The sequence below is a fragment of the Neofelis nebulosa genome, chromosome 8 (assembly GCF_028018385.1).
Source record: "Neofelis nebulosa isolate mNeoNeb1 chromosome 8, mNeoNeb1.pri, whole genome shotgun sequence".
Taxonomy (NCBI): domain Eukaryota; kingdom Metazoa; phylum Chordata; class Mammalia; order Carnivora; family Felidae; genus Neofelis; species Neofelis nebulosa.
Window position 1 is genome coordinate 111,142,318 of NC_080789.1, and position 13,269 is coordinate 111,155,586.

The following is a 13,269-nucleotide window of genomic DNA, read 5'->3' on the forward strand; positions in this document are numbered from 1 at the left end:
GAGTGTCTTTAGCATGGAATATCTTTTCATTTGTTTTCTTTAGTTTTTCCTTCAGTGTCTTATGGTTTTTAGTGTACAGGTCTTCCACCTCTGATTAAATTTACTCCGAAGTATTTTTTTTTTTTTTTTGGTGCAATTGTAAATGGGATTGTTTTCTTCATTTCTATTTCTGATAGTTATTAGTGTATAGAAATAAAACTTTTTTTTTTTTTTTTTTTTAAATTTTAAAGAGGGCACATGAGCTGGGGAGAGAGGGACAGAGGGAGAGAGAGAATCTTAATCAGGCTCCACGCTCAGTGCAGAGCACAGTGCGGGGCTCAATCTCACGACCCTGGTATCAAGACTCGAGCTGAAATCAAGAGTTGACTGCTCAACTGACTGAGCCACCAGGTGCCCCAATGCAACAGATTTTTATACACTGATATTGTGTCCTACAACACTATATCGTTGATATGATTCAGGCTTTTTGTGTCCTAACTAGGAAGTCTTTACTTAATCCTTTGTTTACGTTTTAATGTAATGCACCTAAATTGCCCCCAAATTCTCCACCAGAGCTGCCAGCTTCTTTCTGTGTCCAAACATAGCACCCAATGAGAGTGAGGGTGTGGAGGGAAGGGTCCAGGCTAAATATGGCCCAGCAGCCAAATCTTTCCCTCTCCCTGTTTTTCATAAGTAAAGTTTTATTGGCGTACAAACATGCTCATTCATTTACTTGTTTTCTGTGGCTGCTTTTGTGCTACAGTGGCAGAATTGAGTAGTTGTAACAGAGACTTAATGGCTCTCAAAGTCTACAATATTTACTTTCTACTTTTTTTACAAGAAAAGTTTGTTTGACACCTGAAATAGTCTATTAGTTCCTGCTTCTCCTTTTCTTGGGGATAACACTCCTGGAGCCCTTTATTCTTCTGTGTCTATCTGGACAGATTGTTTTTATTTTTTTATTAAAAAAATTTTTTTTAATGTTCATTTATTTTTGAGAGAGAGGGAAAGAGAGAGGGAGACACAGAATCCAAAGCAGGCTCCAGGCTCTGAGCTGTCAGCACAGCCTGACATGGGGCTCGAATTCATGAACCATGACCTGAGCCAAAGTGGGAGGCTTAACCAACTGAGTCACCTAGGTGCCCCTGGGCAGATTGTTTTTAAAATCTGCATAGGTGCTATTCTGAAAAATTCCTGTTCCTTTCTCCTTTGTTAGATCCCTCTCTTTCTGGGATCCCACGTCTTTTTTTTTTGTTTGTTTCATTTCCTCCTGATAGAATATATTTTTTATTTTCCTACAAAAAGAGACTGGATGGGAAGTAAATTGATATCACTCTTGACAGAGAATCCTAGGTGGTTAGTTTATTTTCCCTGAGAATTTTGAAAACATTGCTTTATATTACTTTCCAGCTTCCAGCGTTGCTATCAATAAATCTAAAGACTTTCCAACTCAGGGTTTGTTGTAACCTGTTCTTCTTTTCTGAAAACTTTTGGAATCTTTTCTTCATCCCCAGTCTTTTAGTATGTCAAAGAGAGGTGCCTCATGTTTATTTTTAAAACTAAATATTCTGGGTATTGTGTTGATCTTTTTTAGATGGAAAACTCATGTTCTTCATTCTAGGATATTTTTTTCTCTGATGATTGCCTCTCATTCTGATTTTCTTAGATACATACTGATTGCATGTTGGACCACTTAGATTAATATCTTTTTTCTTTTTTAAGTATTCTTATTTCTTTTATGTGCTCCCCTACCCCATGTTTATGAAACTATTAATGCTGTTCAGGAGGAGGATTTTTACCTTTTTCCTTTGGAAAATTGCAAATATATACCAAAAAAATAGTAAAATAAACCCTCAGGTACTTGTCACTCATTCTCAACAATTATTAATTCATAAGCAAGCTATTAATTTTGAAACATATCTCAGAATTTCATTACATTCATACATATTTTGGAATATGACCCTAATGGATAAGGACTTTCATTAAAACAAATTATCATTATAAAAACTATAAAAAATAATTTTTTAAGGTTATCAGATATCCCATCATTGTCTAAGTTTCCAGGGGTATCATAATTTAATGTAAAAGACCTCAAATCTGCACCCAAAAAGTCATTCATACTGTGATTGATTAATGTGCTTTTTAGTTTTAGTTAAATTCCCCCTCCGTATATCTCTCCCTCTCTCTTTTTCTCTTCTCTCTTATCTATGTGCATAGTTTATTGAAGAAATCTGATTATCCAGTAGTTTCCTACAGTCTGGATTTGCTGACTTGCAGGTTGAAGGTTAGTAATGCTTGAATATATAACGTACATAGCATAGAAGGCATTCTGAAGACTGCCTTTATGATGAACTTCATTCTCTTAGTATAATGGTTTTGAGGTTAATCCATTTTGTAACATCTATCAATACTTCTTTTTCTTGTATTGAGGAAGAATGATCCATTTTATATATATAATGTATTTTATCCATTTAAGTGTTGATAGATATTTGAGTTATGAATAATTATGAATTTCTGCCTTTATGAATAATGTTGCTGTGAACATATGTGTACAGGTTTTTGTGTGGCCATGTTTTCTTTTGGGTATATATGTAGGAGTGGAATTTCTGGATCATATAACTATAATTATGTAAATAATTTTTGTAATTATTTAATTTACTTTTTTTTTTAATTTTTTTTAACGTTTATTTTTGAGACAGAGAGACAGAGCATGAACGGGGAAGGGTCAGAGAGAGGGAGACACAGAATCTGAAACAGGCTCCAGGCTCTGAGCTGTCAGCACAGAGCCTGACGCGGGTCTCGAACTCACGGATTGCGAGATCATGACCTGAGCTGAAGTTGGCCGCTTAACCGACTGAGCCACCCAGGCGCCCCAAATTTACTATTGATAATACATATTAAGAAGTGGTTCTCTGAGAAAATCTAGTCTATAAGTTGTTTTCAAATGCAATGAAAAGTTTACAGATACTATAATTAATAGTGATGATGTTATTTGGAAATAAAATGACACATGAATTTTTGTTTGTTTGTTTTTGTTTTTTTATTTGGAGCCTGTGATTTGTTTTTAGGGCTCATAATACTCCTGGGCCTTAGGCATGGTACCTATGTATTGCCTAAGTGTTGCAAATCCTAACATTGCATGAGTGGAACTCAGAAGAAAGCTAAAGTGGTAATGTGACACTTGAACTTTGTGGATACTCAGTGGGACATAATCTGAGTGGGGATGGAAATGGTCCTGGCAGGCTGTCAGGCATAGGACCTTGGTGTGGTCCCTAGTAGAGCACAGGGATGAAGAAGACTCTTACTTGTTTTTATGAGTTCCCACACAGCTTGGAAGATGTAGGAGAATAGTGCAGTGATTGTGGCCCTGTTTCTTTATTTGCTCTATAGTATTCTTACATAAGTTCTTAATGAATAAATTATCATGTAAGCAATTTAGATAAAAGAACTTAGATTTTTTTTAGTTATGTGAACTTTCTATTGTACAAGCAGAGAATTTAGTAGACAGTTTTAGCATACTTTCAGCTATTGGTTCATGAATTTCTAGTATGTTTCACTAGGCTGGTGTTTTTTTCACCTTGACCTCTGTCTAAGTATGGATTATCACTGCACATGATCCCACTTTACCATAAATCTGTTGGCCTCAGAAGAGAAGTCAATGGCACTATGATTCATTTGAATCAAAACTTGAATGAAGCTAAAAGGCAATCTATGCAACCATTAAAATAATTTACAAGCAGTGGATAGTATATCCCATTTTTATAAGGGAAGAAAAATGTTATGAAGGGAACACTGACAACTTTTTGATATATAGTTGCAAAATAGGCCCTACCCTCAGGAAATACTCAGATAATTACAGTTCAGGTTGGTTAATGCTCTAATAGAAATAAGCATAGAATTCTCATGTAATACGTAAGATAGGGCACCTAACCTAGTTTAAATGGGCCCAAGAAAGTTTTTTAAAGGCAGATATACTGAACCAAGGCTATATAGTGTCAGTAGGAGTTAGGTGAATGGGTAGGAGGGAGGAAGAAAAAGAATTTTAGGTATAGAAAACAAAATGTAAAGGCTGGTTATATGAATCAGCCTGTTGTGTTCAGTGACCTCTAAGCAGAGAGAAATTACTGGATTGTGATCTTAAGGAAGGGAGTCCCATGAGAAGAGGAACCTGGAGAGAGGCTTTAGTCTAAGGTCAAATCATAGAATCATGTTGTCAGTGAGCTTAAACTTAGTGCTATCCATAGTGTGAAATATCAAGCGGCTGTAAGTACAAGAGTGACGTCAACTTTTTGGTTTAGGTAGGTAATTTGTCTTTGTCAGTTCTGAGATTCTGACCTTGAAGGTCATGAATTTAAATTTTTTTTATGTTTATTTTTGTGAGAGAGAGCACATGCGCATGTGCGTGCGCAAGTGGGGATGGGGCAGAGAGAGAGGGAGACACAGAATCAGAAGCAGGCTCCACATCTGAGCTGTCAGCACAGACCATGAAATCATGACTTGAGCCTAAGTCAGACGCCCAACTCAGCTGAGCCATCCAGGTGCCCTGAAGGTCATGAATTTTATTTATTGACCACTGTATATACTCAGAGGCTAGAATGGTACCTGGCAAGTACTTAAGTATTCACCAAAGATGCTAGTTAGGCAGTATAGTTGCATATAGCAGTTAAGAGCATGGGATCCAACACAGGTCTGAATCCTCCTGATGCCACCATTAAGTAGTGCTGTGACCTTAAGTGGGTTTCTTAGCCTTAATCACCCTGACTCACTTTTCTTATCTGGAAAATGGAGGAAAGAGTTGGACCTACCTAATCAGATGATTCGGAGAATTGAATGAGTTTTTGTAAAGCACTTGGAGTAGTGCTTGGCTCATAGTAAGTACCATATAAATATTAAGTTATTATTTATTTGGTGAATGAAATTTTAATACAAACTAGAGTTGGTAAGGCTCTGATCCCAGAGCATTTATAGGGTTACACAGGAATGGATGGATTTAAGAAATATTCAGGAACACAGTCAGATAGGATGTGGTAAATAAGAGTGGCAAGGAGTTAAGGTTAATTCCCTGATGTAAAGCTAGAGATTTAGGTTCTCCCCGCCCTCCCATTTCTCCCCTACCCCTTCCCAGCACACGCTCCAGAGAGCGCGCACACACACACACACACACACACACTCCCTCCCTCCCTCCCTCCCTCCCTCCCTCCCTCCCTCCCTCCCTCCCTCTCACTCTCACAGATTACTGGTTATCCATTCTGGTTAGTACCAGAAGTTTAAATAAATCCCAGTGGTTAGTCTTTGGTATGTTGATTCAGTGTGACATATCCTCTTGAATTTTGTTTGGTTTCTTTCTGATTCCTTTTCTTTCTCTTCCTCGAAGTCTCTTGGACTCCTTGGATTCTTCTCAGAACAGAAGTGTAAGAAGGGCTTAGGGCTATCTCCGGTTGTGTACTTACTTTCCTCCCCTTGTCTTCTGTTCCTTTTCTTTATGCTTCTTTCCCTCCTCCCCATTGATTTCCTACTCCCACAGTAGGAGATAAGAGAAAGGGTTTCCTCCTTAGTTGGCCCTTGCCTACAGACTAGCTTGGTGTTCACAGTTCCAGTCATAATGGAAAACTTTGGGGAGTGTGTTAAAACACATGTCAGAAAAGTATTCCCTTCAGCAATTAAATTTAACTTTAAAAGAGGTCTCTTTTAATTGTTTTTCTGATATGATATTGAGAAGTGTTTGGAATCTAGCACTTGAGCCAGCTAACCTTAGGATCCTTCTGTTATAGAAACCAGCTAACTTGTAGAGTATAGCTTGTCTGTTAGGCAAAAGGAATCTTTTAGCTTGCTGCTAGGCAGGTCAGGGTCACCTGAACCAGAGGTTCCATGCTAGAGCTGTGTTTTCATTAGGAGAATGGGACTGGATACTCCGAGAGTCTAAGATGGAGGAGCCTCAGCTCTCTGCTGCGGCCCTGCTAGTCTTTGAAATCTATACATTTTTTAAAAAATCTTTAAGTTCATATAAATTTTGCGTTCTACTCTACAATTCATTTGTTTTGATAGAAATGTAAATTTCCTCCCCTAATCTTTTGCCTAAACTAGTGCTCTGGGAAAATAAAACCTTTTACTTTCTTGTGTCTTCTCATATTCCCCCACATACTACCTCATTCCCCAGTTTAAGAAGCACATACGAGGATTTGGAGCCAAAACCTTTTTATTAAGTGTCTCTTGCATATTTCTCATGATGAGTTTCTCATGAGGAGTTGGCATTTTGGTTAATACAGTCCAGCTTTTTTTTCTTCAACACATTAAGTGAGGCTTCTAAATCTTTGGAACAACATTCTTGGTCATAAACAGTTTGTAGTAAAAGCTTTCCATTTCCCAGAGTTTGTAATGAATGTAAATATTCTATGTAATTCCTCATCTGGGTAGTCATGAAAAGATAGTAGCCAGTGTTTATTGTCTTTTTACTATGTGCTAGGTTCTCATCTCTTTTGTCTATCATGCTCTTGAATTATGCGATGCTTTGAAAACAATTAACTTGTCTGTAGAATTCATGCTAACATTACTATTGTTTTTAATTAACAGATTTCAACACTAAACTTGCACAATGTCTTTGAAACCAAGAGTAGTAGATTTTGATGAGACATGGAACAAACTTTTAACGACAATCAAAGCTGTTGTCATGTTGGAATACGTTGAAAGAGCAACATGGAACGATCGCTTCTCGTATCCTTTAGTGGCATTGATAAATGTTCTTGTATTGATAGTGATATTGTATCAATAACTGTATCAGTGAACGTTGATAAATGTCCTAAAATTGACAAACTTGTTGAAAAGTGAGAACAGGTTTATGCTTTTGTGACTACTTTCAAATGTATTGTTTACATTTCTAAGTTCATCACCTGTATGAGGCAGTCAGCAATCTGATAACATTTCATTTAACAAATACTTATTGAGCACTTATGTATATGGCAGGTACGCTTGAGACTTTGGGAACACAGTTGTAAAACACAAACCACTTTCCCTTCACTCTACTAAGGGAAACAGACAATAAACAGGTATTAAAATTATCTAATGCCAGTGCTTCTACTAACAGGTAGTAATAAATGTTGTGGAGAAAAATCAAGCAGGGTAAGGCCATGGAGAGTGATTAGAGTATGGCAGCTATTTTAGATGGGATAGTCTTGGAAGGGCTCTCTGAGGATGGTGATATTTGAACTAGACTAAAGTGAGGGAGCAAGTCATACAGATACCTGGGAGAAGAGTGTTCTAGGTAGTGAAGGGCAAGTTTAATGACTTGACAGTTAGAAATATGTTTCTTAATTGGTTTGTTTACATTTATGAATTAGCAGTTTTATATGAAAATACAAATTTGTGGTTTCCCTAGAACAATCTGAACCCTGATGTCCTGCATTCCTACATGACAGCTATCTTTTTTCTTTTTTAAAATATATACATAATATATATTACTTAAAAATATATATAAAATTACTATTCTACCCCAGCACTTGGGGTATAAACTCTGGCACCAAGAAAAAACTCTAAAATATTAAAATACTGCAGCTTCTTGGTATTTGGAAGGTTAAAGGGGTCTCTAGGAACCCTTGGCCACAGGTATCTGGGGCAAAGCTATGGATGGCAGTCTCACCAACTGTACGCAGTGTCTTCCAGGGCCCAAGGCTGGGTGAGCATGGGGGCAACATATGTACTTTGGAACATATTTACTGTCAGACTCCTGAACTGCTTCAGTCTTTTACCGTAGGAAACCCCACACATGTCATGTCTCAGGGTAAAGAAAAGGGATCGGGTTGAGATCTGGTTGTCTCTGGGTCCAAATGGCATGGCAGTAACCCAGGGCCCTGAAGGAGGCCTTGACGACTGGGTGGATACTGTAAAAACCAGATTCTTTCCCCAGAAAGGGAAATTGAAATGTGAAGGTATTAACCAGAATGTGTGTGGAGGTTCAGAGTTCTCTCAAACTCTATGCTGCCCTCTCTAGCCATCTTCTGGGTCTAAGGGGTGGCTACCCTCTCTATGTAGGCATACATTCTTTAGAAAAGCTTGGATTTTATAACAGTGATTCAACTTGTTCTCAATGCCTAACTCAGTTTTTATATTAAGCTGAATATTGATACAAGAACAGCGAAGTTCTTTTAGACCAGTAGCAAACCATTTCTTTCATTACAGTTGTAGTCGTTAGTAAGAAACATTTGTTAGGCTACCTATGTTCTAGGCACTAAGATAAATAAAATGATGGTAATGTTCCTGGGAGCTTTCATAGTTTGCAAAGATGTTTTTATATTACTTGGTACCTCAAACAAGACTGTCAGATTGTGGGGCGGATATAATTATTGTCTTTATGTAACAGATGAGGAAATTGATATTCAGAGATTAAAGGACTTGCCCAGACTCATGCAGGTAGTAACTGAATGAGCACAGACTTGAATATGAGATTTTCAGCATCTAATTCCTATGCTTGCCAGTGTATCTAGAGGATAATTGATATAGATTCTGCCTTTGAAAAACTTATTATTGAATTAATTTTTTCGTAGAACATCATGGATTGGTTTTGGGTAGGAATCTTTTTTTTTTCTTTTTTGCGTAGGATCTTAATAAAATGGAACAAGTGTTAAAGGCCACTTGGGTGTTAATGAGATTTCATTAGATGAGTACATAGGTAGTTTTAGGGCTATTTCAACTAAAATAATGAACAGAGAAAGGAGTTGGTCTTAGAAATACCCAACTTCTCTGGAAAGTGCCCGTCCAGTCATTATTATTTCTAAGATGTTTATTGTGTGATTCATCCAGTTATTCTTGACCTGTGTGTGAATTTTCTTCTCCTCCCTTTACAGAAAGCTGCAGAAATGGTAAAGTTAAGAATGGAATTTCTTACTTTAAATTTTATTTTGGAAAATAAAGGACTGTGTTACTAATTGTTTTGAAGTAAAATTCTCACCTTTTCCCTATTATTTTTGCTTAAGAATATAAGGTGACTTCTGACCCTCAGATTTCTTAGGTATAAATTTTAGAGGCTATAAAACTTTAATCTTTTGAAAATGGAAAGCCTCCCCCAAATTGTGTATCACTATGTGTGATAGTACGTGATTTAAAAAAAAATTTTTTTTAATGTTTATTTTTTTGAGAGAGAGAGAGAGGGAGAGAAAATGAGTGGGGGAGGGGCAGAGAGAGGGAGACACAGAATCTGAAGCAGTTGACCCTTGAAGAGCACAAGTTTGGACTCTGTGTATCCACTTATAAATTTCTTTTTTTAAATAAATACAGTATAGTATTGTAAATGTATTTTCTCTTCTTGGCAATTTTAATAAGATTGTCTTTTCTTTAGCTTACTTTATGTAAGAATACAGTATCTAATACATATAAAATACAGTATATGTGTTAACCAACTGTTTATGTTTCACTTGAGGCAAAATCAACAGTAGGGTATTAGCTTAGTTTTGGGGAAATGAAAATTTATACGTGTTTTTTTTTTCTGAGGAGCTTGGTGGGCCTCACTCGCATGTTGTTCAAGGGTTAACTGGTACATATGTTAAAAAATTCCTAAGATGTACACGTGGGATTGAACAGATAATTATAAAGCAAACACCCGCATAATAACTGCACAGGTTAAGAACTAGAACACTGCCAGAATCCAATTCTCCCCCCTACTTACAGGTCTGTCTCAGTTCACGATTCCACTCCTTTACCTTGGAAGTAACTACTATTCTGAGTTTTGCAACTGTTGTTTCCTTGTTGTTGTTGTTTGTTAATAGTATAACTGCTTATATATACAGCCCTAACAATTATTGGTTATTTCTGTGTTTGGAACTTTATATATATAAATGGAATCATACTGTGGTACATTTTTTTTGTGTGTCGTAATTTTTTCTTTCAACATGTATATGTATGCAATTAATTTGTTACCAGTGATATTGTGAAATATGCATTACTAGCCCCATTTTACAGTTGAGAATGTTGTGGCTTACTGATGTGATAAGATGCTTTACTGATACTGTAGGATAGAATGCGGAGGTAAAATGCTCAAGTCCCCTTATACTCTTTTTTAAAAAAATTTTTTAATATTCATTTTTGAGAGAGAGAGCGCACAACCAGGGAAAGGCAGAGAGGGAGACACAGAATCTGGAGCAGGCTCTACGCTCTGAGCTGTCATCACAGAGCCTGATGTGGGGCTCAAACTCACGAACCATGAGATCATGACCTGAGCCGAAGTTGGATGCTTAACTGACTGAGCCAGTCAAGCGCCCCCTCTAATATATATTCTGTCAGGCATGTTTTCCAACACAGACCAGGTTTGACTACATTGAAAAATATTGAAGTAGGTCGTCTCCATCCTTGACGATCCTGACAAAAATTTTAGGAGAACTTCTTACTAACCTTGGCACTTAGTAGCCCATCATTCTTAGATTGTACAGATTGGAAAAGGTTTTATCTGTAGTTGTCTCTGCTTGAAGCATCAGTAACATTTTCACTCTATTCCAAATTAAATCAGACTAATTCAGTTATTGTGAATCAATAATTCAGTTATTGTGATTCTGTAGTTACACTTAAAATTTTTCCATTTAACCAATAATTTTATATCCATGCTTGCTAGTAGATGATTTCATAGATACTGCATCTTTTACATGTTGTGTGTTTTTTCTTCCTCTTCAGAAATGTCAGTAAAGAAGATCTTTATCTTTTATTGCCGCTACTGTTTTGGTCATTGTACCATTTTCAATTTTCAGATCATCTTTACCTTTTTTTAAAAAAAAAAACTAAACCAGCATTGTTTAAAGTTTGTTTCCTATTATATGTAATATAAATAACTTAAAAGCACATCTTTACAAATCTGCAAGCTATATCTTCATAATGAGAACCCATTGTACTTCTCTTCCTTGGGCTTGGTTTTCTTTTTTTCTTTTCTTTTTTTAAAATATAATTTATTGTCAAGTTGGCTAACAGAGTGTATACAGTGTGCTTTTGGGTTTGGGGGTAGATTCCCATGATTCATCGCTTACATGCAACACCCAGTGCTCATCCCAGCAAGTGTCCTCCTCAGTGCCCATCACCTGTTTTCCCCTCTCCCTCACTCCCTGCCCCCCCATCAACCCTCAGTTTGTTCTCTGTATTTAAGAGTCACTTATGGTTTGCCTCCCTCCCTCTCTGTAACTATTTTTTTCACCAGGGTTTGGTTTTCTGTCTTCACTTTTTTCCCTTTTTCTTCTTTCTTTTTAATTTTTTTTTTATGTTTGTTTATTTTGAGAGAGAGACAGAGTGAACAGGGGCAGAGAGAGTGGGAGAGAAAAGTCCCAAGCAGGCTCCATGCTAGTAGCTGGGCTCGAACCCATGAACTGTGAGATCATGACCTGAACCAAAACCAAGAGTAGGATGCATAACCAACTAAGCCACCCAGGTGTTCTGCCATTTAACTTTTTTTTTAAAGATTTTATTTTTAAGTAATCCCCAAGATCAAGAGTTGCATGGTCCACCGAATGAGCTAGCCAGGTGCCCCTCTTTTTCTTGTCTCTCATGAGAGTCACCTGCAGTGGCCCTCAGCAGGACCAGGACACACAGGATGAGGGCCGTGGGGTGGGGGAAGCGGAGGCAAGAGCCCAGACAGAAAAAGACAAGACAGGGATAGTGATAGTTGAGGGGAAGGAGAGGCAGAGTAAAGGAAGGTGGATTTTGCAGCCCAGTGTCAAGACCCCAAAAGTAATAATACAGTGTTCCTTCTTTCTTAGAAAATGGTTGATGGTGTGTGTCTTGCTGCTTTGGATGATCTTTACTTTCATTCCCGTTGTAGAACTCATTGTTTTTGACCCACGGCACAGCAGAATTAATAGTGTTAAAATTCAAAATTAAACCCAAGCATAGGAAGCACCTTTTAATAGAGAAAATGAACTAAAATAGTTTTGCTGCTGGTCAGCACTGTCTTTTGGTTGTAGCAGCGTTCAGAACTTTTCCTATGGAACAGTTGTGTGCTTTTTTTAAAAAAAAAAATTAATGTTTATTTATTTGAGAGAGAGTATGCGCATGCATATGCACACATTTGAACTGGGGAGGGGCTGAGAGAGAGGGAGAGAGAATCCCAGGCAGGCTGCATGCTCAGTGCAGAGACCTTCCCAGGGCTTGATCTCACCTGTGAAATCACGACCTGAGGCAGTATCAAGAGTCAGAAGCCGACTGACTCTTGATTTTGGCTCAGGTTGGAATCTTGCAGTTGGTGGGTTCAAGCCCCAAGTCCGGCTCTGCACTGACAGCATGGAGCCTGCTTGGGATTCTCTGTCTCCCTGTCTATGTCTGCCCTTCCCCACTCTTGTTCTCTCTCTCTCTCTGTCTCTCTCTCTCAATCTTTCTCTCTCTCTCAAAGATTAAAAAAAAAAAAAAAAAGGAGTCAGATACTTAACTGACTGAGTCACCCAGGCACCCCTACAGTTTTGTTTTTTGACGGTGTGAATTTATAAGTGGAAAGTTCATAGTAGAGGGATTTTTATATCCTGGATTACTAAGGAGTAACTTGAGGAAAAGAACTTTGGAAAAGACAATGTTTAAATCTGACCTCCAGTTATTTCCCATTTTTTTGTCTTTTAAAAGTGCCTTGTCTATAACCAAATCACAATTGAATGGTAGAGAGTTGGGTGCTCTTCCTAAGGCCTAAACATTTTCAGGGTGGTTAGATATTTCAGTAGGTTAGAGAAAAATAACATTTAGGAATATATTTTAGACAGTTAAGTGACATGATACAGTGGTTAACTGAGACCCCAAACTATGATGAGATAACCAATTAAAAGATTTATCAAGGTGGACGCCATTAAAAAGAAATACAAGAGTAGGGATTACCTGGGTGGCTCAGTCAGTTAAGCATCCAACTTCAGCTCAGGTTGTGATCTCGTGGTTTGTGGGTTTGAGCCCCACATTGGGCTCTGTGGTGACAGCTTGGAGCCTGGAGCCTGCTTCAGATTCTGTGTCTCCCTCTCTCTGCCCCTCCTTCACTCAAGCTGTCTTTCTCTCTTAAAAATAAATAAACATTTAAAAATTAAAAAAAAGTACAAACCCAAAAAGCACAGAGATACCATTAAAAAAAAAAAAAAAGCAAAAGTACATTCTCACTGAAGATGTCAATCAGTATATAAGTCCTGTATATGGGTTGAAATAGTTTCCATGTATTTCCTGCCCTGCACAGATCCTTTTACCCTAAGTGGAAAGTCCTTTTAATCAATTTTGTTTACATGTACATGTGGTGGATAAATTGAGATACTAATTTTGGTGATAGAAACCATTTGGGCACATAATTAGCATATCATGCTG

The 13,269-nt window shown here is 37.5% G+C and overlaps 1 protein-coding gene across 6 annotated transcripts in view; it reads left to right on the plus strand.

Annotated features, from left to right (window-relative positions):
• The window catches only part of CUL2 (cullin 2), a 156,687-nt gene that overhangs the window by 69,613 nt on the left and 73,805 nt on the right, over positions 1-13,269 (plus strand). For 5 of the 6 annotated variants that reach the window (XM_058744302.1, XM_058744299.1, XM_058744300.1 and 2 more), the window contains one exon: positions 6,550-6,690. In XM_058744302.1, coding sequence (XP_058600285.1) covers positions 6,572-6,690 — 119 coding nt within the window. In that variant the 5' untranslated portion in view covers positions 6,550-6,571. Of the gene's footprint in view, positions 1-2,214; positions 2,264-6,549; positions 6,691-13,269 lie in introns of those variants that run through there. The other variant, XM_058744303.1, reaches the window with a different exon arrangement.